General features: G+C 50.8%; 1 protein-coding gene across 1 annotated transcript in view; it reads left to right on the top strand.

Moving 5' to 3' along the window:
- The window catches only part of LOC143765077 (nicotinamide N-methyltransferase-like), a 91802-nt gene that overhangs the window by 47560 nt on the left and 24859 nt on the right, over positions 1-19383 (top strand). Inside the window, exon 2 of the mRNA XM_077251368.1 lies at positions 17116-17323. Within this exon, the coding sequence (XP_077107483.1) occupies positions 17116-17323 (208 nt within the window). The remainder of the gene's footprint in view (positions 1-17115; positions 17324-19383) is intronic.

The following is a 19383-nucleotide window of genomic DNA, read 5'->3' as shown; positions in this document are numbered from 1 at the left end:
TGTGACCTGTGTGATTGTGAGGTCACACAAAGAAAAGTAATGCTGATTGGCTGCTCTTGCCTGCATCTGTCAGCCAATCAGCATTAGAACACCCTTAGTCCAGACTCAGTCCACAGAGTTTTAATGATGAAGAGGCGGAGTCTAGGGCGGGCAAAGTAACAAGAAACAGGTCGGTGATGATGACCCGTGCTGCAGACTCAGTGCAGTGCGTGCGTGCGTCCCTGTCTTCTCTGACTCTGAGTCACACAGTCAGCTGTTTCCTCGGACTGTGCTGTGTGCTGGCTGAAGTCAGTGAGGTCGGCACTCGCACCACGCTGCGCACGGGCCGCTCTTATCAAGAGCACAGACTCGGCGCCGTCGGCTGCAGTGCGAGATGATCATTTCATGTGAAGGAGCGAGCAGCTGCCGCACGGCTGCTTGCACAGCACTTCACATTCTTCCCTACAGCCTGTGCGCTGGGCCGCCTGCTATAGAATAAATAAACTGTGCACCGCATGCAGGGCAGGGACAAATGAAGGAGGCAGGGGCTGGGGGTGGGACCCACCGGAGGATTCTCCGGTGTCCCGGTGCCCCAGTCCGAGCCTGGTTGTCAGCACAGTTAGGAATCAGGTTACACATCCTATATACTTATGAAGAGCAGAAGGGGAGGAAGAGTGAAAAGCAAAGTGAAAATCAGGCAGAGGGAAACATTAAAGGTGTGCTAATAAGTATATTATCTCACCTAAGAGCTGCCTTCACATTTACACTGCCTTTTATTGCTACATAATGTCTTCCATGCTGCTGCTGCTTCTGTACATGTGAATGAAGTGCAGGAATCCCTCTCTGTGTGCTGTGATGTGCATGGGAGGCATCATAGAGGCTAATCTCCCACCAGCTCAGAGTCAACTGCAAATTAAAGAAGCACTCCTATCAATTTTTTATCCTCTTAATATATTGCAATCATATATAGCATCTGATATAGGTCTGATTAAAAACTGACTAGCGGAATCCTTTCAAACTCTGTGTAGAAACGGAGAGTCTTTTCTCCATTTTTTTAAATAACTAAGTTTAAAAATGTGCTTGTTTCTACATTTTTTACATTAAGTATATAGAAAAGCGGTCAATTAATGATGGGAATCAATAAAACTATTAATAGTAATAGATAATTAAATGCAAAAATATAACTTTCTAAATTTGTCAGAATACCAGGAATACCAAAGAAAAGTTGTCATGTTCAGGCCCCTACTCAGCATCCAATACGTGGGATGGAGGACAATAAGGGGTCCATGCAGGGCTGCCAATAACTCCTAACATGCTTGGACAGAAGCCTGTAATTTTCACTAAATGCTGAAAGTAGTAACTTAAAAATAGCTTGGGTGGAGAAAGCGGCCAATCCCTGTTCTATAATTGCAATAAAAAAAATCAGAAATGTTGTAATATTTACACTGGCCACTAACTCTAATAGTAAAGTGATACTTCCTGCTCTGCACAGACACTTTTCAGCAGCCAATATCATTACAGGCAAGACTACAATACAATGACATTTATCAACATTAGAGCATGAATAAATGAATAAGAGCCAATCTATTGCAGTCTGTCTCCATGTGCCTGCTGAAAAGTGATCTGTGCAGAACAGGTAGTAAGTATAGTATTAGGCTTAGTGGCAAAAAATGTCTTTTTATTATATAATAGAATAGTATTTTATAATAGACTAGATGGCAGCCCGATTCTAAAGAATCGGGAGTCTAGAATCCATATATACTTTATTTATTCAAATGTAAGAATAATTTGGTGGGCGGGGACCCTCGGCCTCCGATTTGGTTGGCGGGGCCCCACGGCCTCCGATTTGGTGGGCGGGGTCCCTCTGCCTCCGCTTTGGTGGGCGGGGCCGCTCGGCCTCCGATTTGGTTGGTGGGGCCCCTCGGCCTCCGATTTGGTAGGCGGGGCCCCTTATCCTCCGATTTGGTGGGCGGGGCCCCTCGGCCTCCGATTTGGTGGGCGGGGCCCCTCGGCCTCCGATTTGGTTGGCGGGGCCCCTCGGCCTCCGATTTGGTGGGCAGGGACCCTCGGCCTCCGATTTGGTGTACGGGGCCCCTCGGCCTCCGATTTGGTTGGTGGGGCTCCTCGGCCTCCGATTTGGTGGGCGGGGACCCTCGGCCTCCGATTTGGTGGGCGGGGACCCTCGGCCTCCGATTTGGTGGGCGGGGCCCATCGGCCTCCGATGTGGTGGGCGGGGCCAGGCCCCTCGGCCTCCGATTTGGTTGGCGGGGCCCCTCGGCCTCCGATTTGGTGTGCGGGGCCCCTCGGCCTCCGATTTGGTTGGTGGGGCCCCTCGGCCTCCGATTTGGTGGGCGGGGACCCTCGGCCTCCGATTTGGTGGGCGGGGACCCTCGACCTCCAATTTGGTGGGCGGGGACCCTCGGCCTCCGATTTGGTGGGCGGGGACCCTCGGCCTCCGATTTGGTGGGTGGGGACCCTCGGCCTCCGATTTGGTGGGCGGGGCCCCTCGGCCTCCGATGTGGTGGGCGGGGCCCCTCGGCCTCCGCTTTGGTGGGCGGGGCCGGGCCCCTCGGCCTCCTCTTTGGTGGGCGGGGCCGCTCGGCCTTCGATTTGGTGGGCGGGGCTCCTCGGCCTCCGATTTGGTTGGCGGGGACCCTCGGCCTCCGATTTGGTGGGAGGGGACCCTCGGCCTCCGATTTGGTGGGCGGGGACCCTCGGCCTCCGATTTGGTGGGCGGGGACCCTCGGCCTCCGATTTGGTGGGAGGGGACCCTCGGCCTCCGATTTGGTGGGCGGGGACCCTCGGCCTCCGATTTGGTGGGCGGGGCCCCTCGGCCTCCGATGTGGTGGGCGGGGCCCCTCGGCCTCCGCTTTGGTGGGCGGGGCCAGGCCCCTCGGCCTCCGATTTGGTTGGCGGGGCCCCTCGGCCTCCGATTTGGTGTGCGGGGCCCCTCGGCCTCCGATTTGGTTGGTGGGGCCCCTCGGCCTCCGATTTGGTGGGCGGGGACCCTCGGCATCCGATTTGGTGGGCGGGGACCCTCGGCCTCCAATTTGGTGGGCGGGGACCCTCGGCCTCCGATTTGGTGGGCAGGAACCCTCGGCCTCCGATTTGGTGGGTGGGGACCCTCGGCCTCCGATTTGGTGGGCGGGGCCCCTCGGCCTCCGATGTGGTGGGCGGGGCCCCTCGGCCTCCGATTTGGTTGGCGGGGCCCCTCGGCCTCCGATGTGGTGGGCGGGGCCCCTCGGCCTCCGATTTGGTTGGCGGGGCCCCTCGGCCTCCGATTTGGTTGGCGGGGCCCCTCGGCCTCCGATTTGGTTGGTGGGGCCCCTCGGCCTCCAATTTGGTGGGCGGGGACCCTCGGCCTCCGATTTGGTGGGCGGGGACCCTCGGCCTCCGATTTGGTGGGCGGGGCCCCTCGGCCTCCGATTTGGATGGTGTGGACCCTCGGCCTCCGATTTGGTGGGCGGGGACCCTCGGCCTCCGATTGGGCGGGGACCCTCGGCCTCCGATTTGGTGGGCGGGGACCCTCGGCCTCCAATTTGGTGGGCGGGGCCCCTCGGCCTCCGATGTGGTGGGCGGGGCCCCTCGGCCTCCGATTTGGAGGGCGGGGACCTCCGGCCTCCGATTTGGTGGGCGGGGCCCCTCGGCCTCCGATTTGGTGGGCGGGGACCCTCGGCCTCCGATTTGGTGGGCGGGGACCCTTCGGCCTCCGATTTGGTAGGCGGGGCCCCTCGGCCTCCGATTTGGTAGGCGGGGCCCCTCGGCCTCCGATTTGGTGGGCGGGGACCCTCGGCCTCCGATTTGGTTGGCGGGGGCCCTCGGCCTCCGATTTGGTTGGCGGGGCCCCTCGGCCTCCGATTTGGTGTGTGCTCTGCCTGGGGCCCCATATGCTGCCTGGGGCCCCATATGCTGCCTGGGGCCCCATATGCTGCCTGGGGCCCCTGTGCTCTGCCTGGGGCCCCATATGCTGCCTGGGGCCCCTGTGCTCTGCCTGGGGCCCCATATGCTGCCTGGGGCCCCTGTGCTCTGCCTGGGGCCCCTGTGCTCTGCCTGGGGCCACTGTGCTCTGCCTGGGGCCCCATGTTCTGCCTGGGTCCACTGTGCTCTGCCTGGGGCCCCATAAGCTGCCTGGGGCCCCTGTGCTCTGCCTGGGACCACTGTGCTCTGCCTGGGGCCCCATATGCTGCCTGGGGCCACTGTGCTATGCCTGGGGCCCCATATGCTGCCTGGGGCCACTGTGCTCTGCCTGGGGCCCCATATGCTGCCTGGGGCCCCTGTACTCTGCCTGGGGCCCCATATGCTGCCTGGGGCCCCTGTGCTCTGCCTGGGGCCCCTGTGCTCTGCCTGGGGCCCCATGTTCTGCCTGGGGCCCCTGTTCTCTGCCTGGGGCCACTGTGCTCTGCCTGGGGCCCCATATGCTGCCTGGGGCCCCTGTGCTCTGCCTGGGGCCCCATATGCTGCCTGGGGCCCCTGTGCTCTGCCTGGGGCCCCTGTGCTCTGCCTGGGGCCCCATATGCTGCCTGGGGCCCCTGTGCTCTGCCTGGGGCCACTGTGCTCTGCCTGGGGCCCCATATGCTGCCTGGGGCCCCTGTGCTCTGCCTGGGTGTAGGACACTGGTGACGTCACTTATCTCCGGACATTAGCTCCGGACAAAGCCACGGAAGTTGGCACAAATTGCAGGAAGTAGTATTCTAGGCAATTATATATTAGATGGGCATTTCCTGAAGGAAATACATGGTGCTTGAACAGCGCTACCAGCTTTACAGCAGCACTTTTCACACACGGGACTGGGGGGCGCGCTTACTTTTGCACCCGGGGCCGGGGGCGCGCTTACTTTTGCACCCGGGGGCGCACTTACTTTTGCACCCGGGGGCGCACTTACTTTTGCACCCGGGGGCGCACTTACTTTTGGGGCCGCACTTTTGGTGGGCGGGGCTCCTCGGCCTCCGATTTGGTTGGTGGGGCCCCTCGTCCTCCGATTTGGTGGGTGGGGACCCTCGGCCTCCGATTTGGTGGGCGGGGACCGGCCTCCGATTTGGTGGGCGGGGACCCTTGGCCTCCGATTTGGTGGGCGGGGACCCTCGACCTCCGATTTGGTGGGCGGGGACCCTCGGCCTCCGCTTTGGTGGGCAAGGCCCCTCGGCCTCCGATTTGGTGGGCGGGGTCCCTCTGCCTCCGATTTGGTGGGCGGGGACCCTCGGCCTCCGCTTTGGTTGGTGGGGCCCCACGGCCTCCGATTTGGTGGGCGGGGTCCCTCTGCCTTCGATTTGGTGGGTGGGGCTCCTCGGCCTCCGATTTGGTTGGTGGGGCCCCTCGGCCTCCGATTTGGTGGGCGGGGCCCCTTATCCTCCGATTTGGTGGGCGGGGACCCTCGGCCTCCGATATGGTGGGCGGGGAACCTCGGCCTCCGATTTGGTGGGCGGGGACCCTCGGCCTCCGCTTTGGTGGGTGGGGCCCGTCGGCCTCCGATTTGGTGGGCGGGGCCCCTCGGCCTCCGATTTGGATGGTGTGGACCCTCGGCCTCCGATTTGGTGGGCGAGGCCCCTCGGCCTCCGATTTGGTAGGCGGGGCCCCTCGGCCTCCGATTTGGTGGACGGGGACCCTCGGCCTCCGATTTGGTGGGCGGGGACCCTCGGCCTCTGATGTGGTGGTCTGGGCCCCTCGGCCTCCGCTTTGGTGGGCGGGGCTGGGCCCCTCGGCCTCCGCTTTGGTGGGCGGGGCAGCTCGGCCTTCGATTTGGTGGGCGGGGCTCCTCGGCCTCCGATTTGGTTGGCGGGGCCCCTCGGCCTCCGATTTGGTTGGCGGGGCCCCTCGGCCTCCGATTTGGTGTGTGCTCTGCCTGGGGCCACTGTGCTCTGCCTGGGGCCCCATATGCTGCCTGGGGCCCCTGTGCTCTGCCTGTGGCCCCATATGCTGCCTGGGGCCCCTGTGCTCTGCCTGGGGCCACTGTGCTCTGCCTGGGGCCCCATAAGCTGCCTGGGGCCCCTGTGCTCTGCCTGGGACCACTGTGCTCTGCCTGGGGCCCCATATGCTGCCTGGGGCCCCTGTGCTCTGCCTGGGGCCACTGTGCTCTGCCTGGGGCCCCATATGCTGCCTGGGACCACTGTGCTCTGCCTGGGGCCCCATATGCTGCCTGGGGCCACTGTGCTCTGCCTGGGGCCCCATATGCTGCCTGGGGCCCCTGTGCTCTGCCTGGGGCCCCTGTGCTCTGCCTGGGGCCCCATGTTCTGCCTGGGGCCCCTGTGCTCTGCCTGGGGCCCCATATGCTGCCTGGGGCCCCATATGCTGCCTGGGGCCCCTGTGCTCTGCCTGGGGCCCCTGTGCTCTGCCTGGGGCCCCATATGCTGCCTGGGGCCCCCGTGCTCTGCCTGGGGCCCCATATGCTGCCTGGGGCCCCTGTGCTCTGCCTGGGGCCCCTGTGCTCTGCCTGGGGCCCCTGTGCTCTGCCTGGGGCCCCTGTGCTCTGCCTGGGGCCCCATATGCTGCCTGGGGCCCCTGTGCTCTGCCTGGGGCCCCTGTGCTCTGCCTGGGGCCCCATGTTCTGCCTGGGGCCCCTGTGCTCTGCTTGGGGCCACTGTGCTCTGCCTGGGGCCCCATATGCTGCCTGGGGCCCCTGTGCTCTGCCTGGGGCCCCATATGCTGCCTGGGGCCCCTGTGCTCTGCCTGGGGCCACTGTGCTCTGCCTGGGGCCCCTGTGCTCTGCCTGGGACCACTGTGCTCTGCCTGGGGCCCCATATGCTGCCTGGGGCCCCTGTGCTCTGCCTGGGTGTAGGACACTGGTGACGTCACTTATCTCCGGACATTAGCTCCGGACATTAGCTCCGGACATTAGCTCCGGACATTATCTCAGGACATTAGCTCCGGACAAAGCCACGGAAGTTGGCACAAATTGCAGGAAGTAGTATTCTAGGCAATTATATATTAGATATGCAAATTACCTCTTCTGAGAAAAAGAGAACTTAAACTCTATAGCGCCACCTGTTGTCAGTAGGGGTCCTACAAGTCACAATCAACCCTTTAACGAGTCGTGCAATATGACTTAGGATAAAAGCCAAATCAGTATCAGACACGGTGTTTCGGGATGTTGGCCCTCGTCAGTGCTAAGCATGAGAACTGATTTGGCTAGGTGAGAGGCTCTGGACTGGGGTCTAAGGGGTAACGTTTCTCCTTATGGAGAGTGACATACCAGCTGGCTTGTCAAGGTAAGGAGGCTTATTCGCCGTGCAGTGCTCCTCTGGAAAATTAAATATGCAAATTGCCTCTTCTGAGAAAAAGAGGACTTAACGCTATAGCGCCACCTATTGGAAGTAGCGATCCTACAAGTCACAATCAACCCTTTAACGAGTCATGCAATATGACTAAAGCCTCTTTCACACTTGCGTCGGTACAGGGCCCTCGCAAACCGTCAGCCCGACGTACCGACGCAAGTTGTGTGTGTGGCGCTAGTGATACAAGGCCTGGCCAGGCCAAGAAGATGCAGTTGGCACCACTGCCCTAGAAGTGTCCAAGAGCAGTCAGATGCCAGAGAAGGCCTGAGTTGTAAGGAAGATACATGCCCCACTCCAGTGGAAGCCCGTGACCAGAGCCAAGCCAGGCCCGAGAGACGGTGCAGCCGAGCCAGAACATGCTTGGAGAGCGAGACCGGCAAGACGCCTTGAGCCAGTAAGCAAGCGGTGATATGGTATATATATATATATATACTGTGTACTGTGTGTGTATATAAATATATATATACTAGCTGTACTACCCGGCTTCGCCCGGGTTAATGACTGCTGTTAGCAAAATAGAATGTGTTAACAAAAATTTATTCTGCACACAAAAACCACAAAACAAATAGATAGAAATGTAATTATTAAAAGGCAAAAACTAAGCAAATAGAAGCATTTCACAACATATATTAGCTTTGTTATACTGAGAATGTCTTTGTTGCCTATATTAACCAATCAGAGCTCAGGTTAATTAACTGTAGCAAAATAGAAGCTGAGCTGTGATTGGTTGCTATTGGCAGCCTGATAAATCCCCAGCCAACAGGAAGCCCTCCCCCCTGGCAGTATATATTAGCTCACACATACACATAATAGACAGGTCATGTGACTGACAGCTGCCGTATTTCCTATATGGTACATTTGTTGCTCTTGTAGTTTGCTTATTAATCAGATTTTTATTTTTGAAGGACAATACCAGACTTGTGTGTGTTTTAGGGCGAGTTTTATGTGTCAAGTTGTGTGTGTTGAGTTGCGTGTGGCGACATGCATGTAGCGACTTTTGTGAGATGAGTTTTGTGTGGCGACATGCGTGTAGCAACATTTTGTGTGTTGAGTTGCATGTGACAGGTTAGTGTAGCAAGTTGTGTGCAGCAAGATTTGTGCATGGCGAGTTTTGCGCGTGGCGAGTTTTATGTGTGGTGCATTTTGAGTATGTGCAAGTTTTGTGTGAGGCAACTTTTGCATGTGGTGCAACTTTTGTACATGTGGCAATTTTTCTGTGTGTGCAAGTTTTGCATGAGGTGAGTTTTCCATGAGGTGAGTTTTGCACGTGTGGCGAGTTTTGCGTGAGCCTAGTTTTGCATATGGCGAGTTTTGCATGTAGCGAGTTTTGAGTGGTGACTTTTGTGTTTCGACTTTTATGTGGCGAGGTTGGTGTGTGTGTGTGGTGAAATGTGTGCTGAGGGTGGTATATGTGTTCAAGCACGTGGTAGTGTGTGGCGCATTTTGTGTTTGTGTTCATATCCCCGTGTGTGGTGAGTATCCCATGTCGGGGCCCCACCTTAGCAACTGTACGGTATATACTCTTTGTCGCCATCGCTCTCATTCTTTAAGTCCTCATTGTTCACATCTGGCAGCTGTCAATTTTCCTCCAACACTTTTCCCTTCACTTTTTCCCCATTATGTAGATAGGAGCAAAATTGTTTGGTGAATTGGAACGCGCGGGGTTAAAATTTCACCTCACAACATAGCCTATGACGCTCTCGGGGTCCAGACGTGTGACTGTGCAAAATTTTGTGGCTGTAGCTGCGACGGTACAGATGCCAATCCCGGACATACACACATACATACATACACACATTCAGCTTTATATATTAGATATACCTGTATGTAATCTCCTGTATATAGTATATACCTGTGTGTCATCTCACCTATATATAGTATATATCTGTGTGTCATCTCCTGTATATAGTATATACCTGTATGTCATCTCCTCCTATACATAGCATATACCTGTGTCATCTCCTCCTGTATATACTATATACCTGTAGGTAATCTGCTCCTGTATATAGTATATACCTGTGTGTCATCTCCTCCTGTATATAGTATATACCTGTATGTCATCTCCTCCTGTATGTAGTATGTACCTGTATGTCATCTCCTCCTCTATATAGTATATACCTGTGTGTCATCTCTCCTGTATATAGTATATATCTGTGTGTCATCTCCTCCTGTATATAGTATATACCTGTGTGTCATCTCCCCTGTAAATAGTATATACCTGTGTCATCTCCTGTATATAGTATATAGCTGTATGCCATCTCCTCCTGTATTAGCCCTCGTTCACACGTTATTTGGTCAGTATTTTTACCTCAGTATTTGTAAGCTAAAATGGCAGCCTGATAAATCCCCAGCCAACAGTAAGCCCACCCCCTGGCAGTATATATTAGCTCACACATACACATAATAGACTGGTCATGTGACTGACAGCTGCCGGATTCCTATATGGTACATTTGTTGCTCTTGTAGTTTGTCTGCTTATTAATCAGATTTTTATTTTTGAAGGATACCAGACTTGTGTGTGTTTTAGGGCGAGTTTCGTGTGTCAAGTTGTGTGTGTTGAGTTGCGTGTGGCGACATGCATGTAGGGACTTTTGTGAGATGAGTTTTGTGTGGCGACATGCTTGTAGCAACTTTTTGTGTGTCGAGTTGCATGTGACAGGTTAGTGTAGCAAGTTGTGTGCAGCAAGTTTTGCGCATGGCGAGTTTTGCGCGTGGCGAGTTTTATGTGTGGTGCCTTTTGAGTATGTGCAAGTTTTGTGTGAGGCAACTTTTGCATGTGTTGCAACTTTTGTGCATGTGGCAATTTTTCTGCGTGTGGCAATTTTTCTGCGTGTGCAAGTTTTGCGTGTGGCGAGTTTTGCACGTGTGGCGAGTTTTGCATGTGGAGAGTTTTGCGCGTGGCGAGTTTTGAGCGGCGACTTTTGTGTTTCTACTTTTATGTGGCGAGGTTGGTGTATGTGTGGTGAAATGTGCACTGAGGGTGGTATATGTGTTCGAGCACGTGGTAGTGTGTGGCGCATTTTGTGTGTGTGTTCATATCCCCGTGGTGGTGTGATTATCCCATGTTGGGGCCCCACCTTAGCAACTGTACAGTATATACTCTTTGGTGCCATCGCTGTCATTCTTTAAGTCCCCCTTGTTCACATCTGGCAGCTGTTAATTTGCCTCCAACACTTTTCCTTTCATTTTTTCCCCATTATGTAGATAGGGGCAAAATTGTTTGGTGACTTGGAAAGCGCGGGGTTAAAATTTCACCTCACAATATAGCTTTGACGCTCTCAGGGTCCAGACGTGTGACTGTGCAAAATTTTGTGCCTGTAGCTGCGACGCCTCCAACACTTTTCCTTTCACTTTTTCCCCATTATGTAGATAGGGGCAAAATTGTTTGGTGAATTGGAAAGCGCGGGGTTAAAATTTCACCTCACAACATAGCCTATGACGCTCTCGGGGTCCAGACGTGTGACTGTGCAAAATTTTGTGGCTGTAGCTGCTACGGTTCAGATGCCAATCCCGGACATACATACATACATACATACATACACACACACACACATTCAGCTTTATATATTAGATATATATATATATATATATATACACATATATATATATATATTTTACATGTGCTTTGGCAAAACTAAAGTTTATTTGGTCCTGCCAATAAAGCTTCTTTGAATTGAATTTGCTCCTCACCCAGCTGCCTCCAAGACTTCTCCCGAATATCCCCCATCCTCTGGAATTCTTTGCCCCAACATGTCCGACTATCAACCACATTCGGATCCTTCAGATGGAACCTGAAAACCCAGCTCTTCAGGAAAGCTTACAGCCTGCACTGAACCCGCTGCCTCGTCACCACTACCGGAGCTGCCACCTTCACCAACACTGGAGCTGCTGCAACCCTCAACCTATTGTCTCCTTCCCCATCATCCTGTAGAATGTAAGCCTGCAAGGGCCGGGTCCTCTCCCCTCTGTATAAGTCTGTGATTGTTAGTTTTTGTTTACTGTAAGTGATATCTGTAATTTGTATGTAACCCCTTCTCATGTACAGCACCATGGAATGAATGGTGCTATATAAATAAATAATAATAGTAAAATATATATATAATATATATATAGGCACTCCAATAAATGATAAAAAAGGTGGTGGACCTTATAAGACACGATCTCGCTGCTCTGGTACCCGGCTGCTATGGGGCCCCTGAGCAACCGGGGGGCCCCGGTGCCAGCAGTGCCAATACAGCTGACCGCATTGATGAGAGGATCATTATGCTCCCTCTCCCATCATTCCCTCTCAGCATCTGATGTCACTGATGCTGACACTGACAGTGGGCAATATGACATCACTACTCGGCGCCAGCTGTCCAGAGATGTGCAGGCACTCAGAGCAGTGGAAGAACCAGGAGGAGTAGAGGTGAGTATTTATTTATTGTTTTTATGGGGCTGCATTATACTATAGAGTCTACCTAGGGTGGGGGGGCTGTATTATACTAAAGTGTCTGCCTGTGGGAGGGTGCATTATGGAGTCTGCATACGGTGGGGAGGGCTGAATTATACTATAGACTCTGCCTACGGGAGCTGTATTATACTATGGAGTTTGCCTATGGGGGGCTGCATTATACTATAGAGTCTGCCCATTGGGGCTGCATTATACTATATAGTCGGGGGCTGTATTATACTATTGGGTCTACTTGGGGGGTGCATTATGGAGTCTGCCTACTATACAGTCTGCCTACGGGGGAGGGGAGCTGTATTATGCTATATAGTCTGCATTTGGGGGGTGCATTATGGAATCTGCCTATGGGGCTGTACTATACTATAGAGTCTGCCTGTGGGGGGGTGCATTATGGAGTCTGCCTATGGGGGGCTGTATTATACTATAGAGTCTGCCTATGGGGGGCTGTATTATACTATAGAGTCTGCCTATGGGGGGCTGCATTATACTATATAGAGTCTGCCCATTGGGGGCTGGAGGCTGCCTATGGGGGAGGTGCATTATACTATAGAGTCTTCCTGTGAGGGAGTGCAGTATACTATAGTCTGCCTATGGAGGGGTGCATTATATTATAGAGTCTGCCTGTGTGTGTGGGAGGTTGCATGATGCTATAGAGTCTGCCTATGGGGGAGGTGCATTATACTATAGAGTCTGCCTGTGGGGGAGTGCAGTATACTATAGTCTGCCTATGGAGGGGTGCATTATATTATAGAGTCTGCCTGTGTGTGTGGGAGGTTGCATGATACTATAGAGTCTGCCTATGGGGGAGGTGCATTATACCATAGAGTCTGCCTATAGGGGGTTACATTATATTATAGAGTCTGCCTATGGGGAGTGCATTATACAATATAGAGTCTGGCTATGAAAATGCATTATGCTAAATAGAGTCTGCCTAATGGGGTGCATTATACAATATAGAGTCTGCCTATGGGGGCTGCATTGTACTCTATAGAGTCTGCTTATGTGGGGCTGCATTATACTGTAGAGTCTGCCCATGGGGGCTGCATTATACTATAGAGTCAGCCTATGGGGGGCTGCATTATACTATATAGTCTGCCTATGGGGGGCTGTATTATACTATAGAGTTTGCCAATGGGGGAGGTACATTATACTATAGAGTCTGCCTGTGGATGGGGAGTGCAGTATACTATAGAGTATGCCTATGGATGGGTGCATTATACTGTAGAGTCTGCCTGTGTGTTTCGGGGGTTGCATGATACTATAGAGTCTGCCTATGGGGGAGGTGCATTATACTATAGAGTCCGCCTATGGGGGGGTGCATTATACTATAGAGCCTGCCTATGGGGGATTGCATTATATTACTAAGTCTGCCTATGGGGAGTACATTATACAATATAGAGTCTGGCTATGGAAATGCATTATACTAAATAGAGTCTGCCTAATGGGGTGCATTATACAATATAGAGTTTGCCTATAGGGGGTGCATTATACAATATAGAGCCTGCCTATGGGAAGTGCATTAAACAATATAGAGTCTGCCTATGGGGTTGCATTATACTTTATAGAGTCTGCCTATAGGGGTGCATTATACTATATAGAGCCTGCCTATGGGGAGTGCAGAATACTATAGAGTCTGCCTATGGGGTGTGCATTATAACCTATAGAGTCTGCCTATGGGGAGTGCATTATAGTAAATAGAGTATGCCCATCGGGAATGCATTATACTATAGAAGTCTATGGCGAGTACATTATACTATATGGAGGCATATGGAGAGTGCATTATACTATATTGAGAACTATCTGGTGCATTATACTGTACTATATAGAAGCTTTCTAGGGGGTCATCATACAGTGTGGAGATGACAGTGAGGGGGCCATCATACAGGGTTACAGCCATTAAACAGTTTGGTGGCTACAAAGGGGTCAGAATATTGTGTGGGTGGTACTATACAGCGAAGGGTCATTATACTGTGCATTGGGGAGCTGTACAGGGGGAGACTCGGGACACTATTAAATGTAAAGTGGGCACTTATTTTTATGGGGGAACTCTGGTTACTGTGACTCTCAAAGGGGCACAAAGGGCATTATTACTTTCTAGGTTTCTAGTGGGCAAAATGTGGCACTGTTTTCTAGGGCACTTGCACCTGGCATTACTATATTCTAGAGGGTTGCTTTAGAATTTAGAGGGCACACAGAACTACACAGTAGGTGCAGTAATAGGGACAAATACGGCGGCAGCGGCTCAGCATTGTGGTATTAGCAGGATAAACAGTTTGTGCAGGTTGGGAATAGATGGTGATGGCTGCAATATGAGAAGTAAAATGAGTCTTTGTTGTAATCTCTGCTGCCGAGTCCTGGCTGAAGAAGTTGTCATGTCGGTCTGGGCCAGATGGAAAAGATGGGAAGAGTGAACGATTCCATCAGAAAGAACGTCAGCTGTAAGTCACCATGTGCTGTAATCACTTATAAGTTCTGTAGTACTGGTATTTACCACTGACAATATGGAGGTAATATCAATGTTGGTCTTTGTATAGATATTATTTTCAGCAACAGTGCGGTCATCTGCTGAGGTTCTCCTACATCCACTATTAGGGTGCGTCACCGAGTTGTAATTAAGGTTACCTAGTTAGGAGCCAACTCAGAAGTTTCGCCCCTCTGAACCAAAACTCTAGCTATGCCTCTGCTCAATGCGTGTCGCTAACAAGTGTAGCTTCGTCAAGGGTAGTCCAGGGTTGCAAAGCGATGCTGAAAGAAAACACACAAGATGACTTAACTGCATTAAAACAAGCAACATTGACATTCAAGTGAACCCTCACCATTGCTAAACAGGACTACTTCAGAACTCTCGTCATCACAACCTATCACTAACTTCTGGTACCTTCCATTCTGCTTTCAAACATGCCACAATCACACCCATCCAAAGAAACCATCCCTCGACCTGACCTCTACATCCAGCTACCGTCCCATCTCTCTGCTCCCGTTTTCCCGTTTGCCTTTAAACTCCTTGAACAGTACACTCACCGGCCACTTTATTAGGTACACCATGCTAGTAATGGGTTGGACCCCCTTTTGCCTTCAGAACTGCCTCAATTCTTCGTGGCATAGATTCAACAAGGTGCTGGAAGCATTCCTCAGAGATTTTGGTCCATATTGACATGATGGCATCACACAGTTGCCGCAGATTTGTCGGCTGCACATCCCAAAGATGCTCCATACAAGGCAGGATGGATCCATGCTTTCATGTTGTTTACGCCAAATTCTGACCCTACCATCCGAATGTCGCAGCAGAAATCGAGACTCATCAGACCAAGCAACGTTTTTCCAATCTTCTACTGTCCAATTTCGATGAGCTTGTGCAAATTGTAGCCTCAGTTTCCTGTTCTTAGCTGAAAGGAGTGGTACCCGGTGTGGTCTTCTGCTGCTGTAGCCCATCTGCCTCAAAGTTCGACGCACTGTGCGTTCAGAGATGCTCTTAGGCCTACCTTGGTTGTAACGGGTGGCGATTTGAGTCACTGTTGCCTTTCTATCAGCTCGAACCAGTCTGCCCATTCTCCTCTGACCTCTGGCATCAACAAGGCATTTCCGCCCACAGAACTGCCGCTCACTGGATTTTTTTTCTTTTTCGGACCATTCTCTGTAAACCCTAGAGATGGTTGTGCGTGAAAATCCCAGTAGATCAGCAGTTTCTGAAATACTCAGACCAGCCCTTCTGGCACCAACAACCATGCCACGTTCAAAGGCACTCAAATCACCTTTCTTCCCCATACTGATGCTCGGTTTGAACTGCAGGAGATTGTCTTGACCATGTCTACATGCCTAAATGCACTGAGTTGCCGCCATGTGATTGGCTGATTAGAAATTAAGTGTTAACAAGAAGTTGGACAGGTGTACCTAATAAAGTGGCCAGTGAGTGTATGTCCATGCTGAACTTTCCTACCAACTCTCATCTAATTCACTCTCTAACAATCTACAATCCAGCTTCCGTCTCCACCACTCCAACAAAACTGCTCTAACCAAAATTACTTTCAACTTACTGCCAAAGCTAACAAACAATTATTTATACTGCTTTTTCTTGACCTGTCATCTACCTTCAACAGTCAGAAACACCCTTGTACTACAAATCCTCCCTTCCCTTTGTTCTACATCTCCCATACTACCTCCTCATCCTGCCCTCTCTGTGACAGTGTCCCTCAATTCTCTGTCCTGTTACCCCTACTCTTCTCAATTTATACCTTTGGCCTGAGAAAACAAACTGCCATTTCTTCCAGTACCATCTATATGCTGATGACACTCAGATCTACCACTCTAGCCCAGATGTCAAATTTCTGCTGTCCAGAATCCCAGAGTGTCTATCAGCCATATCCTCCTTCTTATCATGCTTCCTAAAACTCATTGTGGACAAAACTGAACTCATCATCTTTTCTCCATCTTACCTAACTCACCTACTTTATCTATCACAATAAATTACATCATGCCTTCCATTGTACCGGAAGTCTTCTTCCTTGGAGTAACACTCAACTCTGACCTGTCCTTCAAACCGCTCATCCAAGCTCTTAGCTCCTCCTGTCGTGTTCAACTAAAATATTTCCAGAATCCATAATTTCCTCATCCCTGAATCTACTAAAATGTTAGTGCACACCCTCATAATCTCCTGCCTTGACTACTGCAAAATCCTCCTCTGTAGTCTCCTTGCTAACACTCTCACATTTTCTCAAGTGTGTCCTTCACTTTGCTGCCCAACTAATCCACCTCTCGCCTCGCTACTTTGACTTGAACAATAGCTTATCTTTTGATGACACATTCCCGTGAATGGTGATGCAAATGTTGACGGGTATGTGAAAGTTGTAAAATATTAAGCTACAGATTAAAGGGAACCTGTCAAAATCGAGGGTGAGGTAAGCCCACCAGCATCAGGGGCTTATCTACAGCATTCTGGAATGCTGTGGATAAGCCCCCGAAGGGTGTCACGGTCCAGTCCGGGACCTCCTATCTTCATCAGATGATGTCCTCTTCTGGTCTTCACGCTGCGGCTCCGGCACAGGCGTACTTTGTCTGAGGGCAGAGCAAAGTACTGCAGTGCGCTGGAGCCTGGCCTCTCTGACCTTTCCCGGCGCCTGCGCACTGCAGTACTTTGCTCTGCCCTCAATAGGGCAGACAAAGTACGCCTGCGCTGGAGCCGCAGCATGAAGACCAGAAGAGGACGTTATCCTATGAAGATGGGAGGCCCCGGACCGCGACGCCCATCGGATCGGACCACCTGCCCAGGTGAGTATAATATAACCTCTTTTTCTCATCTTTTAGGTTCCAGAATGCTGTAGATAAGCCCCTGATGCCGGTGGTCTTAGCTCACCATCGATTTTGGGGGTGACCGGTTCCCTTTAACAAACTTTTGTAATGTTTTTTTTTCTCTCATGCAAGGAAAAGTAAAAGGTGAAACGCTGATTGACATTGGAACAGGACCCTGCATATACCAGCTTTTATCAGCTTGTGAAGCCTTCAAAAACATCATTGTCTCGGATTTTGCAGACAAAAACAGAGAGGAATTTAATTTATGGCTTAAGAATCAGCCTGAAGCATTTGACTGGAGCCTAACGGTTAAACATATATGCCATCTGGAAGGTGACAGGTAAGGAAAAGATACCATGCCAAGTCATATATTTTAAAAATTACATTCGCTGAGGATCATACCCTCATAAATAAGAATAAGTTTCTAAAAAAATGTTTGCAGACAGATACGTATGCTTGTATAGGCTGGAGACTCGGTCCAAAAAAACATCTGAAAACTTGCTAAAAAAATGATTGAAATACCTTTTCTATTAAGGGATGTGCACATGATGTCTGTTGAACTCAGGAGAACCCGCTGAGTTTTTCAAGAAGAAAAAACTTCAAGAAATCCCTGCCATTTTTCCCCCGAAGTCTCTTTTGAATTGATTTGGTCACTTGTTTTCTGAGCGTATTATCAACGATTTTGGCAGTTGACGAATTTTTGGAAGGTTTTCTTGTGGTTTTTCAGGAGTCTTTTTTCCTATCATTTTCCGGTTGTTGTTATTTTCACTCTATAGAAACTGCTAGTGTTTTTAAAGAAAAAACACTCAGATGCAGATATATTTCATATGATGTGGACGTGTCCGAGACTGGCTGCTTTTTGGTTGGTAGTTTTGAGTCGTGTGGAAGGAGCATACAGATGCACGGTGCCAAGGGACCCGACGGTGTGCTTGTTGTGGTGCGTGGACGAGATTGGAGTGGATAACAACCTGAAGACAGCTATTGCCAGATTGCTGTATATGACTTAGCAGATGTTCAGAAGGCTGTCATTGGCACACTCCACAAGGAGGGTAAGCTACAAAGGGTCATTGCTAAAGAAGCTGGCTGTTCACAGAGTGCTGTATCCAAGCATATTAATGGAAAGTTGAATAGAAGGAAAAAGTGTGGTAGAAAAAGGTGCACAAGCAATCAGGATAAACGCAGTCTTGAACGGATTGTTAAGAAAAAGTCATTCAAAAATTTGGGGGAGGTTCACAAGAAGTGGACTGCTGCTGGAGTCATTGCTTCAAGAGCCACCACACACAGACGTATCAAGGACATAGGCTACAAGTGTCGCATTCCTTGTGTCAAGCCACTCATGACCAATAGACAACACCAGAAGCGTATTACCTGGGCCAAGGAGAAAAAGGACTGGACTGTTGCTCAGTGGTCTAAGGAATTGTTTTCAGATGAAAGTAAATGTTACATTTCATTTGGAAATCAAGGTCCCAGAGTCTGGAGGAAGTGTGGAGAGGCACACAATCCAAGTTGCTGAGGTCTAGTGTGAAGTTTCCACAATCAGTGATGGTTTGGGGAGCCATGTCATCTGCTGGTGTAGGTGCACTGTGTTTTATCAAGACCAAAGTCAGTGCAGCCATCTACCAGGAAATTTTAAATCACTTCATGCTTCCCCTCTGCCAACAACCTTTTTTGAGATGGAAATTTCATTCTCCAGCAGGATTTAGCACCTGTACACGCTGCAAATAGTACCAATACCTGGTTTAAAAACAGCAGTATCACTGTGCTTGATTGGACAGCAAACTCACCTGACCTTAACCCCATACAGAATCTATGGGGTATTGTCAAGAGGAAGATGTGAGACACCAGACCCAACAATGCAAACAAGCTGAAGCAACCTGGACTTCCATAACTCCTCAGTAGGGCAACAGGCTGATCGCCTCCATGCCATGCCGCAATGATGCAGTAATTGATGCAAAAGTACCCCGACCAAGTATTGAGTGCATTTAGTGAACATACATTTCAGTAGGCCAACAGTTCAGATTTTAAAATCATTTTTCAAGCTGGTTGTCATGACATAGGACGGGGTTTTTCTCCCATCCTAGTCGGGTAGGGGTTAACCTTGGGTGTAATGACTCTATATATGAGTTTCACTTTTTGTATTAAAGAACTGAAATAAATTAACTTTTTGATGATATTCTAATTTAGTGAGAAGCATTTGTATATTCAAATGACAGGGTGGAAACGTCAAGTTTTCAGGAAGATGTTGGAGACTTTATGCCACGTTCTCACATTCACGATTTGGTCAGTATCTGTAAGCCAAAATCAGGAGTGGAGCAATAAGAGAAAAAGTATAATAGAAACACGTCACCCTCACCACTTCTGTATTTATTACCCACTCCTGGTTTTGGCTTACAAATACTG

This window comes from Ranitomeya variabilis, chromosome 4, assembly GCF_051348905.1.
Source record: "Ranitomeya variabilis isolate aRanVar5 chromosome 4, aRanVar5.hap1, whole genome shotgun sequence".
Lineage (NCBI taxonomy): Eukaryota > Metazoa > Chordata > Amphibia > Anura > Dendrobatidae > Ranitomeya > Ranitomeya variabilis.
The sequence above is the reverse complement of the archived record's forward strand: the minus strand, read 5'-3'. Positions and strand labels throughout refer to the sequence as shown.